The 20,332-nt window shown below is 48.7% G+C and overlaps 1 protein-coding gene across 1 annotated transcript in view; it reads left to right on the forward strand.

The window, feature by feature from the left end:
- The first annotated feature begins 2,174 nt into the window (after nucleotides 1-2,174).
- LOC133763993 (beta-galactosidase-1-like protein 2) overlaps nucleotides 2,175-20,332 on the forward strand; it is a 40,565-nt gene continuing 22,407 nt past the window's right edge. Inside the window, exons 1-5 of the mRNA XM_062197658.1 lie at nucleotides 2,175-2,284; nucleotides 14,093-14,290; nucleotides 17,191-17,259; nucleotides 17,838-17,933; nucleotides 19,820-19,928. Of these exons, the coding sequence (XP_062053642.1) occupies nucleotides 2,199-2,284; nucleotides 14,093-14,290; nucleotides 17,191-17,259; nucleotides 17,838-17,933; nucleotides 19,820-19,928 (558 nt within the window). The 5' untranslated portion in view covers nucleotides 2,175-2,198. The remainder of the gene's footprint in view (nucleotides 2,285-14,092; nucleotides 14,291-17,190; nucleotides 17,260-17,837; nucleotides 17,934-19,819; nucleotides 19,929-20,332) is intronic.

The raw sequence follows: 20,332 nt of genomic DNA on the forward strand, positions 1-20,332 counted from the left end.
GCTGGTTTTGACAGTTTTTTCCCCATGGCTTACAGCATCCCAATCAAGACAGAGTGATTTTATCACAGTCTTAACTACTGAGCAATTATGTGCTTTTTTTGTTTTGTTTTGTTTTTGTTTTGACAGGCAAAGTGGACAGTGAGAGAGAGACAGAGAGAAAGGTCTTCCTTTTGCCGTTGGTTCACCCTCCAATGGCTGCCGCAGCCGGCACGCTGCACTGTTCTGAAGCCAGGAGCCAGGTGCTTCTCCTGGTCTCTCATGGGGTGCAGGGCCCAAGCACTTGGGCCATCCTCCACTGCACTCCCGGGCCACAGCAGAGAGCTGGCCTGGAAGAGGGGCAACCGGGACAGTATCGGTGCCCCAACCGGGACTAGAACCTGGTGTGCCGGCGCCACAGGTGGAGGATTAGCCTATTGAGCCGTGGCGCCGGCCAGCAATTATGTGCTTTTAAAAAATGGAGGAAAAAGCACTGATTTTGAGGAGGGTGTTCTGGGTAAGCTGCTGTTCTCTCCACCTGCTCCTAGGGACACCTCTGGCCCTGTTCTCAGAACTCCTTGCTTGTCTAATTCTGTTTTTGTCTTGCCTCTGTTTACCTTTTGCTACTTAACTAAATTTGCTTGATGTTAGAAAAAGGGCCCTTCATGGGAGCCTTGGTTCTAAAATCTAAAATATCATTCCATTTCTGTCAGGCTTACAAGTTAAAACTATACACCTTGGGGCTGGTAAAGCGACCACCTGCAGTGCTGGCATCCTATATGGGTGAGGGTTCCAGACCTGGTTGCTCCACTTCTGATCCAGCTCTCTGCTGTGGCCCAAGTCCTTGGGCCCCTGAGAAGAAGCCCCTGGCTCCAGATGGGTGCAGCTCAGGCCATTGTGGCCATCTGGGGAGTGGGCCAGTGGATGGAATCTTTTTTTGTAAAGATTTATTTTATTTATTTGAAATTCAGAGTTACAGAGAGAAGTAGAGACAGAGAGAGAGAAGTCTTCCATCCTCTGGTTCACTCCTCAATTGGCCACAACGGCCGGAGCTGTGTTGATCTGAAGCCAGGAGCCAGGAGCTTCTTCCAGGTCTCCTATGTAGGTTTAGGGGCTCAAGGACTTGGGCCATCTTCTACTGCTTTCCCAGGCCATAGCAGAGAGCTGGATCAGAAAAGGAGCAGCCGGGACCAGAACTGGCGCCCATATCATATGCCGGTGCTTTAGGCCAGGGCTTTAACACATTGTGCCACACTGCTGGCCCAGATAAATAATCTTTAAAAAAAAAAAAAAAAAAAAAAAAAACTATGCACCTTGTAGGGAATGGATTTAAAACATGCAATGGAGAAGATATTCTGAAAACCTGATGCTCTGAAAAAATATTTGCCTCCCTTGAAGTTTTGTTCAGTAAAATCTGCATTTTGTTCTTGGGAGGAAATGTATTTGTGGTGACTAGAAACCCTAAGTGCCTAATGTCATCTGGGACTTGCTCCTAATGGCAGAATCAGCCACCCTGTCTTGAAAGGTTATGCTTTCATCCGGATCTTTTTAACAGAAAAAGTTGGAATGACTGTCAGGACCAGAGTGAAACCTGTGGAACACCTAGGCAGAAAATGTACTTTTTTCTCCCCTTAACTCCTCCCCACGTTTTTCAAACAGAAACCCTACGAAGTTCTAAATATGTCTAACAGAAATTCTACAGCGTCCTGCGCTTCACATCATCGTGAATTATTACTTCAAGCTTTCTGTTATTCTTCTTTTAAAATTAGTCTTTTTAAAAAAAACTTCGCCCTTGGCTTCTGCAAGCCAGCGCCTTTAATACCGGCTTCCTGAGGGAGCGCTGTGGGGGTGACTTTACCCCACAGCTCATGGAACAGGTACCCAGCATTGCACACCTGCCCGCACCTCAGCCCTCACCGGCGGGAAAACACCCCTGCGCAGCTCTGTGACTCGCAGGTAGGCAGGCCCAGGAGACCGCCGCCGGCTCCCCGCGCTCGCACCCTCCGCCCCGCCCAGGGACGCGGCCCCGCCCCGACTACGCGGGTCCCGCGCCGCGGGGGCGTGGCCGCGAGCCGCAGCCAATGGGTCTCCGCGGGCCGGCGGACGGCGGCTCGGTTGCCGTGGTTACCGCCGCGCGGCCCCGCCCCCGCGCCGCCACTCGAGCGCGCGGCGAAGCGCTGACTGGAGTGGGAGTCCGTGTCTGTGCTCGCCGCGAACGCGCGATGACCACGTGGAGCCTCCGGCGGAAGCCGGGACGTACACTTGGACTTCTGCTGCTGCTCATCCTGAGCTTCTTGGTGCTACGCAGGTGAGAAGGAGCCCCGCCCAGCGCCTGCGGGACTCCGCGCACCCCGGCACCCACACCTCAGGTCTCGCCGCCCGCCATCGGCGAGTGTCGAGTTCCCACGGGAACAGCGCCGGGAGACCGGGAATCCCTCTGTGCCTCCAGGCGCTCGGCTCCTGTCTCGGCAGCCGGCCTCCGGGTGGCACCAGGGACTGCCCTCCGAGCCCCTCAGATTCCCGGTCCTTGTCCGCACCTGTGATGCCGCGCCCTGCGCCTCCTGGGCTCCCCAGGAGTGACGGGGCCGAACCCTGGCATCCCCACTGACGCCCCGTCACTGCCCCGCCGGCCCTTTCTGCTCTTCCCCTGAGCCGGCTGGCCAGTGCTCCGGCGCCCTGGGCTGTGGCGGATTTGGCCCGTTCCGTGTGGTCACACGCACGCTGCTCCCTGGGCCTCGGAGACCCGAGACCTCATTTCTTTGCAGCGCTCCATGGACCCTCTCGGCTTCCCCGCGTTCACCGTCCTGCGCTCCCGTTTGACAGAATGTTTGTGGCAAGTGGCTGGGTTCAGTGAAAGAGTGCCTTACCCTGTCTGTGTAAAAGTTTCCTAGGGGCGCTACCCCAGGATTTCTCTGAACTGTGTCTATTTATAGGAATGCCCGGCCCTGACCATCGGTCTGGCCCTGCCTGGCAATTTCCATATTCAAAACCTCTGGTGGCGCTGAAGCAGCCACATGGTATCCCACGGTTTGGCTCTGAACGGGGCTGAGGGTCGAAGGCTGAGCCCTTGGAGTTGGTGTCAGGCACACCACCCCTCAGCTCTCGCCTTCTCTTGCTCCTTCCATGCTCTCCCTGAGTTTCTCTGGACTGCCCCTGGGAGCAGGTTGTTTTTGTTCTTGTTTTCTGCCAGGAAAGCACACATGGAAGCTCTTTACATTTACACCTTCTCAAGACTCACATCCTGACTTTGTTCTGCAGTGGTGAGGATAGCCTAACATTGATTGGGAGAAGAAAATTGTTTTCTTACCACTCTGAGGCCCAAAAAACTTGCTCCCAAGACTTTCCCCACCTTGTCCCATAACCTCGAACCCATTGCTCTTTGAAGATTGGTCCTGGTTCTCATGGGATGCTCAGCTTTCTTCCCAGTACCAGGCTGATGCAACCCCCAGCAGAGTTAGCAGAAGCCTCCTGCATACCGCAGAGCAGAAAGGAGCCTGGGCTCCAGAGAGCAAGGCAAGCAGTTGTTGGGCAGAAACTTAGCAGCCTGTGCAGGGGATCAGAGTGGTCACTAGAAGGGGCGGGACCCCGGGCATGTAGCTGGGCCAGGGAGTACTCCTTCATAGTCTCCAGGAAAAGGTGACAGAGGCCAAGTGTTTGTTATCTGTTGGTGAGGATGAGGCTTAGGCAGCTAACATAACTGAAGAGCCTTTGCCTCTCACAGAGGAGTTAACTATGTACCCATGCAGGTGGATGACCCCAGGAGTCAGACTGGGGTCAGTGGAAAAAATTGTGGCTCAAGACTATGGAAATAGTTTAAATGCTTGGGAAAGTCATTGTTTTCTTGCTACACTTTCTTGGCAAGTAAGAGATAGGCCAAAGAACTCTGAACCAAGTTCAGGGCCTTCTCTTAGGATCTTTAGGATATTTTAGGATATTTTTTAATATCCTTTTGATTGCATCATCCTCATGGGTGCTTTTTGCCCAATTTCTTCTGGCCCACTGGGGCGGGACACCAGTGATGGTGAATTGTTTTAACGACTCTGGAGGCTAGAGAGAGAACATGCTCTTTTGTCTCTCCACTTCTACTTTACTCCAGCTTTGAGTGGGTCATTAACTAAGTAGGAGTTGGGGCTTTCCCCAGCTGTTGGTTGGGGAATGTTGCTGTGACAAGTGAAATACAGGTCCCATACAACTTGGCTGCTCAGCTCCCAGCTTTGTGGAGCCAAGCTGTCATGATCAGCCCTTTTCCTGCACCCCAGGAGACAGTGTATGGAGGATAGCTAGAGGGGAAAGTGTTTGGCAGCAGCTTTTCTTTTTTTCTATGAAATATTCCTTGGGCTCGTTCATTTTCAATTATAGTTCTATGATAGCATCCTCCCTAAAAAATTGGAGGATCAGGTTGATTGGGGGGGAGGGTTTCAAACTATTTTGTACTCCTTTGTCACCCCTCCTTTCACCCCCACCCCCCACCACCTCTTTGTTCCCCAGTCCCAAGCAACCAAGGATCTGTTGCTGTCTGCCTCCCTCTCCTGGTTTTCATTTTCTGGAGTTTTATAGAAACGTGACCTAATGTGCTATACTTTTCTGCTTGGGTTCTTTCACTGAGCATGTATTCTGAGATCTGTGATGGGTGTATCAATGTGATCCCTGCCTTTGAGCCAGTTGCCTTTCCTCCTGTTTCCTCCTTTCTCTCTGTGAACAGAAGAATGCCTGCTTGATATTTTTGTACAAATTTTTTCTTCTCTCCTTTTTATTTACATAAAGAAAACATTTCATTATTTCATATATGTAGTTTTAAGAACATAATAGTACTTTCCTTCCTCCCTTCTATGCTGCTTTCTCCTTTCTTTCTTGCCTGCTTGATATTATCAAACATGGTTTCCACTATGATTATTTTTCTTTAACACTTATATTAATAAATTATAATTACATCTTAACCAGTAAATTAGATTATAATCCAGTCAGCTTGTATCTTTCATGGCTGGAATTTTAGCTGGCAAAGGTTGGGAGAGAGGAAAACCATCTTGGGCATCCAGCATTATTCTCCTAAAAGAAAAGTCCGTTTCTTTTTTCATCTCTGCCTCCCTCACTGTTCCTGCACTACAACTCCTGGATTCCAAATTCTAAGCTCTTCCTGTAGAAAAGAAGAGGAGAACCCATGAAAGGTGGATAATTTAGCAATGCATGCTGCTTGCTTTGATCTTAGTCATGATTAGTTCTGTCCTCCAAGTGTACATGGACAAATTGTTTCTTCCTGAGCTTCTGTGAGGTCATTGATTTTATGAGCTTTGTCTGTTCTACTCTGCTTGAGGCCACATCCCCTGGAATGTTCAAACTCTTTGAATGCTCTCCTTCATCTCCTCCTAGAGAAGTTTTCAGCATCCAGGAAGTGTCTCATCCAGGAGGTAATCATCTGTGTAAGCCACCTGGGCAGTGGCTTGTAGTCAGGAACAGGTGGGATGTCTGAGCCACCTTGCCCTAGGGAGGCAGTTGGCACTGGATTCTTACAGAGGACCAAGCTAACCAACAACTAGATGAGGTCAGAGTTGTCTTGCAGCCTTGACATTTTTGGTGTATTTGTGGTTTAAGGGACTGAGACACCCAGAAGACTGGAGGGCAAAGAGCTATGTAGACTTAATATCAGAAATATCAGAAGGTTATCCAAAGGATTCTTCCCATCTTGAGTCAAGGAAGTAGCAAGTGAAATAAAAGCACTTAGTTGTTAATGAAATGATGCAGAGTTTCATTATGTCTCCACAGAAGCTCTGTACTGGAGCTTGGAGAGAAAGAGTTTTCAGAACACTGAGTATTTGGAAAGGACTCTGGAGTGCAGGCGTCCCCTCTACTCTCCTGTCTCCCAGGCCCCTGCAGAAGCAGGATTGTTTTGGTGTAGGGGAGCTGGCTGCTTTCTCTCCACCTAGTTTCAGCTTTTGTTTAATCTGTCACCCTGAATGTTAATGGCCCTGCTGAAAAAGAGCTCTCTTTATGTGGGACTCCTGGGACAGAAGGGCTGGTATGGTTTTTTTGAGACTAATGGTAACCAACCAAATATTTCTTGACTAAGAGACTCTTAGTTATTCTCACTACTTCTGGGCTCTGACACTAATGAAACACTTGGAGGGGAGGTCTGTTTTCATGAACAAAGTGTGGTTTTCCTTAAAGGTTTGTTTTTTGTTTTTGAGTAGGTAAAATATGAAACTGTGAAATATTCCAAGTATAAGGAGAAATACAGTAAAAAGACTCCACCTCTAGCCCTTAAGCACTCCCACCAACCAGAGATCATTGCTTTAATGCCTTCTTTTAGAGGCTTTCTATGCATATCCAAGGAGATAGCCATATATATTTTCCCATTTGTCCATTATCCACATCATTTATTTATACAGCCCTCTCTTGATGGGCATTGATTGTTGGCAATTATTTTAGCTACTGTAAACAAAATTACAGTGAATATCTCGGATCTGTGAGAGTTCTTCAGTTTTTGGAAGATGGGATTAAAAGATAAGTTTATTTTGATACAAAAAATTCTGAAATTCAAGAATATGGGAGCTTTTGAACAAGTTAATGGGAGATGTGTATTTTGAAAAAACTATCAGTGGATTCCAAAAAATTTTTTCCATCAAAATAAACTTATCTTTAATTATTTTATTAATTTATTTCTATGTATTTATTTGCGAGGGAGAGAAATAGACACAAAGAGAGACAAAGGGGGATCTCCCATCATCTGGCTCATACCCCAAATGCCTGCCATGGTTGGGGCTGGACTAGATCAAAGCCAGGAGCCAGGAACTCATTTCAGGTCTCCAATTACTTGAGTTGTCACCACTGGCTTCCAGGAAGCTGAAGTCAGAAATTGGAGCTGGGATAGAACCCAGTTACCCCAATTTGGAATGTGACAGCTTAACTGGCATCTTAACTTGTAGTCTAAACGTCCATCCCCTAAAATTATTTTTTTAATTTCATTTTTCCATGAGCTTTGTGAAATACCCTTGAATTTCTAAAAGTAAAGTGTTGACCAAAAGAAATATCCATTTTAGGGGCCGATGTTGTGGTATAGTGAGCTAAGCTACTGCCTGCAATGCCAGCCTCCCAAATTGGAGCACCGTTTGATTCCTGGATGCTCGGTTTCCATCCTAGTTCCCTGCTAATGTGCCTGTGAAGGCAGTAGAATTATGCCCAAGTACTTGGGCCCCTGACACCCACATAGGAGACCAGGATAGAGTGCCTAGCTCCTGGCTTTGTCTGGGACCAGCCCCCACTGTTTTGGCCTTTTGGGGAGTAAATCAGCAGATGGAAGATGTATATCTCTTTGTCTCTTCCTCTCCCTCTCTCCATAGCTCTGACTTAAAATAAATAAATAAATCTTTAAAAACAAAATAAACATTCATTTTAGATCTTGATAGGCTTTTCCAAAGTGGCACATATTTCTGCTGAACCTCTTAAGAAGGACCTGAACTTAACTCTACTGTCTAAAGTAGAAAATTGTGCTTGTGTCAGTAGTAAAATATGCTCGTTGTGTCTTGTAAGAGTAATCCCATCTTTTATATATTTTTCTAGATATATCCTGTGTGATGGATTATTAAAGTTATATTTTCTCTGTTTCATGAGACCAATTCATTTAGACTGTAAGTTCTTCCAAGATCAGAAGCGTATTATTAAGTAGAGTCCTTTTGAGTTATCTAATGGAGTTTTCACTTCTCTCTAGTTGAGACCATGCTTTTTTGATTAATGAAGTTATCAATGGAAAATTTTCTCAAGAGCACAGTGTCACATAACATGAAGGCTTGTTGTTGTTTTGTGGCTGAGTACTAGTGAGGTACGTGCTTCAATGTATTGATTTAGTAAACTCTACTTCTTTTACATACTTCCAACATCGTTTAGGAAGTGTTTCCCTCAGAGCCACCAGTGTTGACCCTGGCTCACATCGGCAGCTACCTGGCCTTACTTGCAGGAGCCTGAGTGTTGTGCCAGTTCCTGGCTCACCTGGGAGCCTTCAGAGGGAGATCAGAGATGTGAAGACCATTGGAGTGCTGTGAGACCTTTTGCTGTGGCCTCTGCAAAATGAAAGTGATTACTTTGTGAATGGATGGCTCAAACCCTCTGGTACTGTTTTATGCTTCTCCTGGTAAAACATGAGCCCTTAGCACTGGGCACAGACCAGGGTGCATATCTAGGTAGCTGGGCCAGAGACTGAATTCCATTTCCATAGGGTTGAACTTTTTGGGGACCAAAGATTGGTCCAAGGGCATTGGCTGTCGCCAAAGAGTAAACATTTCCCTAGGCCCTCAGATTCTTCTGCTGAGGGGAAGAGAGAACAGAACTGAAGACTGGCAGAACAGAAACAGCCCCAAACATTTTTGGGGAGCAGGATGTCCAGGAAGTTGGACCTCATGGGAGCCAATAGAAATTGCCATGTCAATCCATGTGAAGAAATGTGTGATTGTGTATTTTAGGAAGTTTGACACACCCATTATCTAAATCATGGTCTCTGGCATGGCCACTTGGGTGAGTGAAGAGATGACTGTTTTCTTGCTCAGCATCTTAATATGATGCTCTGGACCAGGATTCAGCTGATACACCTCTGCTGAGATCTTAGTGGGGTCACAGTACACCCAGGAAATTGAATTTGGAGCCCTTGTTTAAGCACGTACATGTTATATATAGCACCAAATTAGCCAACTCTCAGGGCCAACAAGGACTTACGTTCTGGCCATTGAATGACTGTTGGTACAGATTCCTGTCCCAGGTACCCAACTTGTCTATATTCTTGGCCAGCCTCAGATTGTGAACTGTTGCCTGGTCTATGTTGAATGTCATCAGACTCCACAAGCTCATGACACTGTTTCTGCTGTGTCCTGGTCAGACTCAGCGTGGGAGCCTAGGTGACTGTGGGAGCCTGGGACTGTGACCCAGGTGAGGCCTCCCAGCCTTGTTAAGGTTTACAGGATCAACACTGACATAGGGAGGGATGCTCTCTGGTATTCAAAGAGGTGACTAGATCTAATTTTCCTCTCACCCCAGTCATCCTGCAAGACTCTGTCTGAGACTTGTGAGTCAATGTGTTGGCCCATTCCTAGTGGCAAAGTTTATAACCTGTCATGCTTATTCTCCTGTTTCAATTCACACACATCCACCAGCACTTCTAGCATGCCAGGACCATCCTGCCTGCTGGAGCCTGTCCTGTGCTCTTTGTCAACATGATGTACCTCAGAGACCAAGAATAAAGTATAAAAAGCATTCCTCCTCCCCCTGCTTCCTCACTGGCACAATCTGATGGGAGTTCCACCCCAGAGGATATGGTAGAACTCAGGGCCTATGTCCTCTGCCTCATATTTCCATTATAAGCTATTTTTGTGTCATAGCCTGTGCAGCCCACAGCATAAAGAGTGCATAGTCATTTCCATTTGCCAAAGCTAGGTTGGCAGGGACAGGGTATAGAGGGTATGTTATATCACATGAGGGCCTGTCAGAAATCCTGACACAGGAGCCTTCTTCCAGAAGTCTCACTTTAGGCTGTGGATATGCCCCTCCCCCCCTTTCCAAGTAGATCAACAGAGCATGACTGAGCAGACTGACCTGAGCACAGGTGGGCAGTGGCCGTGGCCCACTGTCCAGTTTCTCCTAGGACTAAAAAGTCACTTGGCCTAAAATGAAGCCAGGATGCAAAAGCAACAGAAATTCCAGAAGAAAATGTTGAGATGTGTCCCAACTTGAAAGAAGGCAAGTGCCCTGGTTTCATCAAGAAAGAGCAGTCCAGTGGAAAAAGCAGAGACATACTGGGTTTCCTCAGACTTTGTTTAGCTGCTTGCAACAAGCTCATATTAGGACTCACATCTCTCTTTGAACCAACCACATTGCTTTTCTTTTATGATTACTGAGTTAATTACTCAGGAAATTAGTATTAATGATAATTATTAGTGTTAATAAGCATTTGCCTGGTACATTGTCATTTATGAAGCTCTGACTTGTATCATCTCATTTTCTCACAGTGAGTTCCTTGCAGAAACCCAGTATTTATCATCCTCATTTTCCCAGGGAATTCATCCCTTTCATTAATATATTGACAACTTGTCAAGTACCCTCCCAGAACATTTTCAGGAAGGAAACAGTTGAATCCTCCAGAATTTGGTAACAGCTAGCTTTGTTGTGCTGTTTATTTCATGCTTCTTGATAAACACTGAGAAGGATTTTTTTCTTTTTGTTTTTATATGAGGGAGAGAGAGAGACAGAGACTCCCATCAGCTACTTTACTTCCCACAGCTTGCCTGCTTGCCACAGCTGAGACTGGGCTAAACTGAAGCTTGGTAGCTGGGAACTTAATCTGGGTTTCCCACGTGGGTAGCAGGGGCCAGCTGCTTGGTCACCCCTGCTGCATCCCAGGATCTGCATGGGCAGGAAGCTGGAGTCAGGAGCTGAAGTGGGGACACAAACCCAGGGATGCAGGCATCTTAACTGCTAGGCTGAATGCCTGCTTCTGAGAAGAATTTATTTTTTCAAATCTAGAAAACTGTAGCATAAAAAGACACAAAGAGAAGCTCTAAGCAGGGGAGACTACATGTACATAATGTACATGTATCAGAGGAAAAGACATAGCTTGTTGCCTCTCTAACCAGGATCTGATTAAATAGCAGGTTCTGATTCAGTAGGTCTTAGGTAAGGCCTGCTTCCTGCATTTCTAGCAAGTTGCTGAGGAAGATACTCTGATTCTGCAGACCCACCTGGAGAGGCCAGCCTAGACAGAGGTTTCCCGATGATTAGTCATGAGAAGGGGGCGGGTTAAGGGGTTCTGTTACTAGCAGGGACTGTGCTGGAGCGAGAGACAGAGAGCACCTCCCTATCCTGCCAGTGTCATTGTTCTTCGCAGGGTGAGCCCAGGAGGCCTTTACACCCACAAGCAGACATTAGCATTAGTGGTGTGTGCCTTGCTAAAGAATTGGAGATTGTGCTATTGAATTTCTGGTTTTTTTATTTTTTTATTATTTTTTTATTTTTTATTTTTTGAACAGGCAGAGTGGACAGTGAGAGAGAGAGACAGAGAGGAAGGTCTTCCTTCCGTTGGTTCACTCCCCAAATGGCCATTACGACCGGTGCGCTGCGCTGATCCGAAGCCAGGAGCCAGGTGCTTCTTCCTGGTCTCCCATGCAGGTGCAGGGCCCAAGCACTTGGGCCATTCTCCACTGCCCTCCCAGGCCACAGCAGAGAGCTGAACTGGAAGAGGAGCAACTGGGACTAGAACTGGGTGCCCATATGGGATGCTGGCGCCTCAGGCAGGGGATTAACCAAGTGAACCATGGTGCCAGCCACGAAATAAATTTATCTTTTAAAAATTATTTCAAAGGCAGAGAGAGAAACAGAGAACTCCCTTCCTCTGGTTCACTCCCCAGAAGCCTGCCAGGAGCTGGCAGCTCAATCCAGATTCCCCAAATGAGTTACAGGGATCTAACTACTTGAGCTATTGCTGTCTCCTCCCAGGGTCTGCACTGGCAGGAAGCTAGAATCAGGAACCAGAGCCAGGAATCGAACCCATACACTCCAATTTAGGACATAGGAGTCTGACTGTGAGACCAAATGCCTGCCCCAAACTTACTTTTTTTTTTTTTTTTTTTTTTTTGACAGACAGAGTTAGACAGAGAGAGAGAGAGAGAGAAAGGTCTTCCCTCCGTTGGTTCACCTCCCAAATGGCCACTACAGCCAGCGCGCTGCACCGATCCGAAGCCAGGAGCCAGGTGCTTCCTCCTAGTCTCCTGTGCAGGTGCAGGGCCCAAGCACTTTGGCCATCCTCCACTGCCTTCCTGGACCACAGCAGAGAGCTGGACTGGAAGAGGAGCAACTGGGACAGAACTGATGCCCCAACCGGGACTAGAACCTGGAGTACCAGTGCCACAGGCGGAGGATTAGCCTAGTGAATCGCAGCGCTGGCCTACTTTTTTTTTTTTTTTTTAACATTTTACTTATTTATTTGAGAGTTACAGACACAGAAAGGGAGAGACAGACAGAAAAGTCTTCCATCCACTGGTTCACTCTTCAAATTGCCCCTACAGCTAGAGCTATGCCAATTCAAAGCCAAGGAGCCAAGAGCTTCTTCCTGGTCTCCTGCACAGGTGCAGGGGCCCAAGAACTTGGGCCATATTCCACTGCTTTCCCAGACCATAGCAGAGAGCTGGATCAGAAATGGAACAGCCAGGACTCAAACTGGCGCCCATATAGGATGCCAGCACTGCGGGCTGAGGATTAACCTACTGTGCCACAGTGCTGACCCCCCCCCACCACCAAACTTACCTTGTAAATCTGTTTTCCATGGACTTTGTGAAGCACCCTCCTATACTAAATGGGAAAAAGGGGGGATGTTTGGATTATGCCACACTGAGACATGAAACCTATTGAGGCTCTTCTCTCTAAAGTGTTTGGCCAAGTGCTCACCTATGAGAATTTTAAAAATAAATAAATCTAGAAAATGGTGGATAAAAAGATACCAACAAAGAAAGGTCTGTCTGGGGAGAGACCATATATACATGTGTCAGAGGGAAAGATTCAGATCCATGTCTTTCAAGCTTTAATCTGGGGTTCTAGTTAAAATGCAGATTTTCTCTACTATGCAAATGCATGGCAAAAGAAGTGTATTTCGAGTAGTGGTAAGGCTCCTTCGTTACACAGCAGAGAGTGTATCAGCTCTTCCTGATTCCCACAGCAGCCTTTCTGAGTAGCTGGGAAAGGCTTCAGCCCCATTTCACAGAGGAACAAACCAATGTCCATGGAACTGGTGTCCCCGGCCTTAGGTGCCAGCATGGCCAAAGGTGGAGCCTGGAGTCTCACTTAGATTTTCCTCTTCTAGATGTTGTTTCTGATCCCCTTCCCCACAGAGCAATCCTTTGGAAAACCTGTGTCCTAACGTGTCATTTGCAAGTGTCTCATTGGATCACAGGACTTTCTCTTAAGACAAAGAGAAACAATTGCTGTGTTGTCCCAGCGTACCTGCAGAGGACTGTTTGAACTGGGGCGTAGCAGAACTGCAGACCGTAGCCTCAGTGTGAATTTTGAGGCCAAGGACTGTACAAAGTAGGGGAGAGTAGGCAGTAATAGGCCCTTGAGTGGCCCTAGTCAAAATTCCCAAGAGGTCAGTGGTATCAGTGCACTGCACCCTCTTGGCATCCTGCTCCACTGCCTCTGGCCGTCAGGGCTTTCAGGCTGCTCCAGCTTCTCTTGTATAAGCTCAGGGAGCTTCTCCATGTACAACAGTCCTGCCTGGCTCTGTGCCCTCCGAGAGCAGGAACTACAGTGGAAAACAACTAGACGATGAAAAAGGCACAGGCTGAATTTTGCTTTTGCCCTGGACTTTGACTTTCCTGAACGTCCTGGCTGGAAACTTGCTGGCCCTCTCTCTCATGGCCTTCAAGAGGAAGTAAATAAGGTAGCATTTCTAGGTGCACAGATCTATTAGAAGGGCTCCCCTTGGCCCCTGGCCAACCAGAGATGACAGGAGGTGCATTTTCACTGACCAGAACTTCCCCAGGGCATCCCAGAGGGGCCTCTCTGTTGGGCTGGATTATCTCTCTGTGTGCTTGGTCTTCAGTAACCATTCAGGTTTTGGGAATCTGGTTGATGAACAGTGCTGTTTAATCCAGGTGCCTCTTTGCAGGTATCTACGCCTTGAATCCAGCAGCTGTGCCCGGGAGGGGGCTCGCAGGTACCGTCAGAAGTAGTTGCCGCTTTAATGTTTAGTCAGATGGCCTTGGCAGTTCCTGCAAGCTGCACCTCCTCCCGAGTCTTCTGAACTAGAGAGAGCCCCCTTCTGTAGCGTGACCCCACCTCACCCTCTCTCCTCCTAGCCCCCAAGTCTTCATGTTGAATGTTGTGTTTGTCTTGTTCCTGACTGCAGCATCAGTTTGCCTTCCCCCGCAGAGGGACCCAGCCCAGTGAGTGGCATGGGAGGAAGATGCCTTCCAAGGTTCAGGCTCGTAGGAGGGGGTGGGGCTTTGCCTGACTACCCTGGAACAGGCCCTCTTTACAAAGAGATGCTGAGGGCCTGTGAGGTGGCAAGGCAGCCTGTCTCCTCTCTGTTTCCACTGCTGACTGCTGCCAGGGAGCCTCCAGGCTGCAGGAAGGCCATTTCTCCTTCCAGGTTGAACTGGAGTACTCTGATCCCTCTGTGGCTGCGACATCGCCAGTTAGGACTGCAAGCCAAAGGCCAGAACTTCATGCTGGAGGACTCCACCTTCTGGATCTTTGGAGGCTCCATGCACTATTTCCGGGTGCCCAAGGAATACTGGAGGGATCGTTTGCTCAAGATGAAAGCCTGTGGCCTGAATACCCTCACCACGTGAGTGTGTGCCCTTGCCCCCACCAAGCCCGGTTGCCAAGTTGGGACCCTGACTGTCTGCCGGAGGAATACTCCAAGAGGCAGAACCAGCCCAAGCATTCTGCTTAGGCTTGAAGCATGGCAGTCTCTCTCCTGGTCCCCACACATCGCTCCCAGCTAACGGTTGTAAAAATATGTAAGTGGAGATAAGGCCCAGAGGAGCCAAAGTGGCACGGATGCATGAATGAATATGAGGTGAGGCTTGCCTTGTGATGTAGCAGGTTAAGCTGCTGCCTGCAACTCAGGCATCTCCTATCAGAGACCTGGTTTGAGTTCTGGGTTCTCCCACTGCTGATCCAGCTCATTGCTAATGCACTTGATAAAGCAGCAGAAGAAATGACCCAACTACTTGGATCCCTATTGCCCACATGGGAAACTCATATGGAGTTCCTGGTTCTTAACTTCATCCTAGCCCAGCCTTGGCTATATGACTCACTCTCTCTCTCTCTCTTTCTCTCTCTCTTTCTCATTCTATCTTTCTATCATTCTGCCTCTCAAATAAATAAAATAAGATCTTTAAAAAAAAGAAAATAAGGGGTCTTAAAAATATACAGTTCTATGCATGTGCAAAATATACAGTTCTATGCAAAACTGTGCATGGATTTCAAAATTTCTTTGCACCAAAACAAACTTAGCATTTAATTCAAATTTCCATGAATTTTTTAAAGGCCACTCAGAGAGTGAGGAGTGTTGAGTGTGGATGTAGGAGGCAATTCAATGACTGAGAATATTTTTTTTTTGTAGGCCCTAACCCAACAGTCATTTTTTTTTTTTTTAATTTGACAGGTAGAGTTATAGACAGTGAGAGAGACAGAGAAAGGTCTTCCTTCGTTGGTTCACTCCCCAAATGGCCGCCACGGCCGGCGCTGCGCCAATCCGAACCAGGAGCCAGGTGCTTCTTCCTAGTCTCCCATGCGGGTGCATGGGCCCAAGCACTTGGGCCATTCTTCACTGCCCTCCCGGGCCACAGCAGAGAGCTGGACTGGAAGAGGAGCAACCGGGACTAGAACCTGGCGCCCATATGGGATGCCGGCGCTGCAAGTGGAGGATTAACGAAGTGAGCCACAGTACCGGCCCCTGAGAATTTTTTTTAAGATTTATTTATGGGGCCAGCACTGTGGCATAGCAGGTAAAGCTGCCACCTGCAGTGCCAGCATCCCATCTGGGCGCCAGATCAAGTCCCAGCTGCTCCACTTCTGATCTAGTTCTCTGCTATGGCTTGGGAAAGCAGTAGAAGATGGCCCAAGTGCTTGGGCCCCTGCACCTGCGTGGGAGACCTGGAAGAAGCTCCTGGCTCCTGGCTTCAGACTGGCGCAGCTCTAGCTCTTGCAACCATTTGAGGAGTGAACCAGTGGATTGAAGACCTTTCTGCCTCTCTCTGCCTCTGTCTCTCTAATACTGCCTTTCAAGTAAATAAATAAATCTTTAATTAAAAAAAAGATTAATTAATTAATTCATTAATTTGAGAGGCACAGTTACAGACAGAGAGATGGAGAGGCACAGAGAAAGGTCTTCCATCCACTGGTTCACTCCTCAAATGGATACAACTGCCAGAGCTGGGCTGATCCGAAGCCAAGAGCCAGGAGTTTCTTCCAGGTCCCCCATGTTAGTGCAGGGATCTAAGCACTTGGGCCATATTGCACTGCTTTCCCAGGTATAAGCAGAGAGTTGGATCATAAGTAGAGCAGCCAGGACATGAACTGGCACCCATTTGGGATGCTAGCACTATAGGCAGAGTCTTAACCACAAGACCAGAGTCTTAACTAATACAAAAGTATTAGTTCTAACAGCCAGCGTCCCATCCCAGTGTGCACAGGACATTACTGTAATCTTCAGGGTAGCTACCTGAGAAGCTGTTCATCACTTTCAGCACCTTCTTTTGTAATGGTTTTTGGAATTCAGTACTCCTAGAATGATATTGACAAGTGATAGGCACACAATAAATTCCTAAGTGTGCTAATCTTTTAAAAAAAAATGCCAAGGTATGAATAATCTTGATTGTTTTCATGAGACTTTATTTAATTGCCAACAGATACTTTGCTCTAAATCTACAAATTTTTTCAGGCAACAAATAGGTGATGACAAATCCAGTAAATGGATTTTCTTGAGTGGTTTATGCGCTGATTTTGAAGAGGATCCCTAATGGAATTGGAAGGGCTGAGCTATGGTGGCGTTATTGAAGCAAATGTGTGTGACTTCCCAGGAGGGCCTCCTGGAGACCTGCGGCTATTTCAGGGAATTCATACTGCTCCTCAAAAGCAGGCGTTGCCTGAACTTGGAACTCATGAGTCTGACTTGGAGGCCAGAAGCCTGCCTCCCTCATCTGAATATCCTGTGTGGTTGGGGATGCCCAGCAGGAACCCCAGATGGGGTGGGAATTGGGAGAAGACCAGCTGTCTCGTCCACGTCACACAGGATTCCTGTTTCTGCCACGAGTGGGCCCCGAGAGCTTACCTCATGTCCCATCTTTGCTTTAGAGCTAAAACCTCCATTCTGTGTCCAGGTTTTGAAATTCTGGATGCTTTAGTAAAATTGGGATTGGTCACTACCTTACCTGTTTTTCTGATGAAGTTGCTTCTTCCTCTCTGTTGGGATTGGGGAGGTGACCCACAATCATAGAAACTGACTTTTACACAGTCTATCTCTGTTTCCCCAAATCTTACTGACCTCTTTCCCTTCTCCTAAGGAAATGAGCCTACCCCAGATTCTCTAACGTCCCTAGTGTTGATAGTTCTTGGTTTCGGTCCTGAAGCCACTGAGAAACACGTCTTCATCAGGGGTTTGGGGAATGAGAGTCATCGGTGAGGCAGAGTAGAGTAACAGGCACGTCCTCACTCATCGCTCCTATGTTTTTATTGTAGCTATGTTCCCTGGAACCTGCACGAGCCAGAAAGAGGCAAATTTGACTTCTCTGGGAACCTGGATCTGGAGTATGTGGTGCTGATGCTTCTGGGGATAGAAGAGGGGGCTGAGAGGTGGCTCTACAGGGCAGATTAGGACCCCTAGCAGTGCCCTGCCTGTATGTTGAGAGCCGTGTTCTCACATCGGACAAGATGCTCCCCAGCCGTGACCTGTCTCCCTAGATGTGCTGGGCCTGCAGCCTCTGGGGCCCCTCTACACTGCAGCCAGAGGGGCTGGTGACTCTAAGCACAGTAGGGTCCATTCACCTAGAATGGGGGAGGGCTGCCCTCTAGGTTAGCAAGGCTGTCGGGGTCAAGCTCATTGCCCTGCCCCACTGCACCCTGTCTGACGCTGTTCCCCCTCAGAGCTGCAGGTGGGCTCTGCAGATGTTCCTGAGGCTGGGAGCCAGCGAGAACCCAGCTGTCAGGATGTTGGATCTCCCATTCTGGGAGTGGGGACTGAACCCTCCCTCACTCCAGTTTCCCTGGTAGAGAGAGGATTGGAAAGAGGTGTGCAGCTGCTCCACTCTGTGATGTGTGCAGGTTCCCTCACACCTGGCCTCTGCCCTGGACTCATTCACCATGCTGAAGGGGTTTTACCTCCCCAGGGCCTTTGTGCTGATGGCTGCAGAGATCGGGCTGTGGGTGATTCTGCGTCCAGGCCCCTACATCTGCAGCGAGATTGACCTCGGGGGCTTGCCCAGGTAAGCAGGACCCTGAGGGTCTCCAGTGCAGCTGGAAGTGTCTGTGTGCTGATGTGAACCTGTCATAGACAGAGGTATAGTTTTGCTTTTAAAGTAGAGCTTCCATTGGATACTGAATCTCATTTTTGGAGTGAATAGCACCCCTGGGGTCATTTTGAGTGAGGTCACAGTTGTTGACCTGGCACAGTCCCCTGTGCATTTCTTAATGAGGCTGGCAGCAGCAGAGGGTGGGCCCACCCCACCCCACCCCACCCCACCCCCACCCCCACCCCCACCCCCATTGTGTCATCCTCAGGGCTCCTATGGAGCTGCCAGCCCAGGCAAGACCTTTTTCTGTTCTGGACGTAGCTCACTTTCCCTGCCTACAAAATGGAAAAACCCAAATCTGCCCTGTTTATAACGTTGTTCCTGAGTGTTATTTGAGAAGTGCAAGTATTTTGATTAAGTGTGAGAGAAGCAGCTTGTTTTCAAACCTTAGGTCCTGATGTATTGTACTCCTAGTGTGTGGTCTCAGCTGTCAGGAGAGTGTCCTGCTGCCGGCATAGAGATCTGTACGGATCACCTAGGGCCGCAGTCAGTCTTCAACATCACTGCCATCGTTTTTCCAGCAAAATAGCTTTCTTGTTCATGTGCATCATCTTTCCCAGCCACTCACTGTGCTGGTGCTGAGGCCCAGGCACCCTTCCCCAGAGGAAAGAAAGCCAAAGCTGTGCACCTGCCATGTCCTGGGGGAACAGCCTCTCCCCGCAACGCAGGCACCAAGCCCCAGCCTTGCTTTCTCTCCCTGATTTCCAGCACAACCTGCCCTTCCCACTAGGCCACACCTCTGCCTCCATCTCCTCCAGCTCCCATGACCACTGTGCCATCACTGAGCCTTTCAGCCTGGCACAGTGCCCTGGACAAGCTGAGCAGCCCCGCCCCTCCCTGCAGATTAGAAATCTGTGTGCCACCGTCAGCGCTTTCCTCAGGCTCAGGCTCAGCTGCAGCAGGCACCTGAGGCCAGGGTTTTAGGGTCTTAACCTAGAAGCAGCAGGCAGTGCAGGCAGGCAGGCCCCGCCTAAGAGGGTGGGGCTGACTGACTGACGCTGGGGAGCTGAACCTTTTTGTTAGGTGTGAGATGGAGCATGGAGCCCTGTGCCACTGCTGTTTCCTCCTTCGTTTTTCTATCAACATAAATTGACAGTTTCTGATCTAGTTCAGTATCTCCAAATCAGGGCAAGTGAAGCTCCAGAGCCTTTTATTGGAAAATGTATGTTTTCTCAAGTGGGGACTGCCTAGATTCCAGCCTTCTGATTGCAACAGCCAAACTACAGGAAGGTTCATCTCTGTACTGGCCCGCTGCTGCCCTGCCCCAAGCTCTGCGTAGTCAGTGTGGCTCCTGGGCGTGTCAGCCCTGTTGGTGTGGACAGGGCTGGAAGGCACGCAGCTGCTCAGTGTTTTCTGGGTGAAGATCATGTCCCTGTCCTCCAGCCCCAGGGATTCCTAATCCTGTTGGTCCCAGCCCTGTGTGTCACGATTGTAAAGCAAATGTTGGAAAGCTGGGCTTTCAGCCCGGTGACAGGCTTCTCTCACTCTGCCTGACAGCAACAGCTGCTGGTGGCTACGAAGCTGGAAATGGATTCTCACCAGGGCTGGGCCAGTGGGTCAGGAAGCCATGTGGAGTGCAGGCAGGGTGGGCACTGTGGCATGGTATGCTGGCACCAAATCTGTCTACCTGGTGTCCTAACCGTCTACTGAGAGTGGGCAGTGGGTGGGAACCCATGGCCTTGCGTCCTGGTCTCTGGAGCCATTGCTGAGCCTCCCTGAAGCTACTCCCTTACTGCACTGGCAGCTGTCCAGAGCCAAGCCACACAACACTAACCTCTCCCTGCACTTTGGACTTCAAGCTGGCTACTCCAGGACTCTGGCATGCGGCTGAGAACTACGTACAAGGGCTTCACCGAAGCGGTGGACCTTTACTTTGATCACCTGATGTCCAGAGTGGTGCCACTGCAGGTAAAGCAACAGACTCTTCTTTGGTCTTCACCTGTCTTCCTGCTTGGTAGTAGGTAATCTCAGAGGAAGGCACTCTTACCGGATGCCTGGGATTTGTAATTGGCAGGGCTTGTAGTCTTTGTGTTTTGAAAGATCCGTGCACTTGTGTGTCCTCAGGCAGTGCTGAAAGGAGATAGATGTATGTGTGCCCTTACAGTGGCACAGCCATACATCCAGACAGTGCTGGAGCTGCAAGGCTGGGATGACTTGCTAGCTGAAGACATCTAGCGTCAGCATCGCAGCCACGCAGTTCTGCTCAAGGTTACCCCTGTGGATTGGCCTTTGCCTGTAGAACAGCCTACCTCTCTGTGGTTACAACATTCCAATTGATGGCTTCTCTAGGTACAGAAGGGTGCTGTATGTTA

The sequence above is a fragment of the Lepus europaeus genome, chromosome 7 (genome assembly GCF_033115175.1).
Source record: "Lepus europaeus isolate LE1 chromosome 7, mLepTim1.pri, whole genome shotgun sequence".
In the NCBI taxonomy this organism is placed as follows: domain Eukaryota; kingdom Metazoa; phylum Chordata; class Mammalia; order Lagomorpha; family Leporidae; genus Lepus; species Lepus europaeus.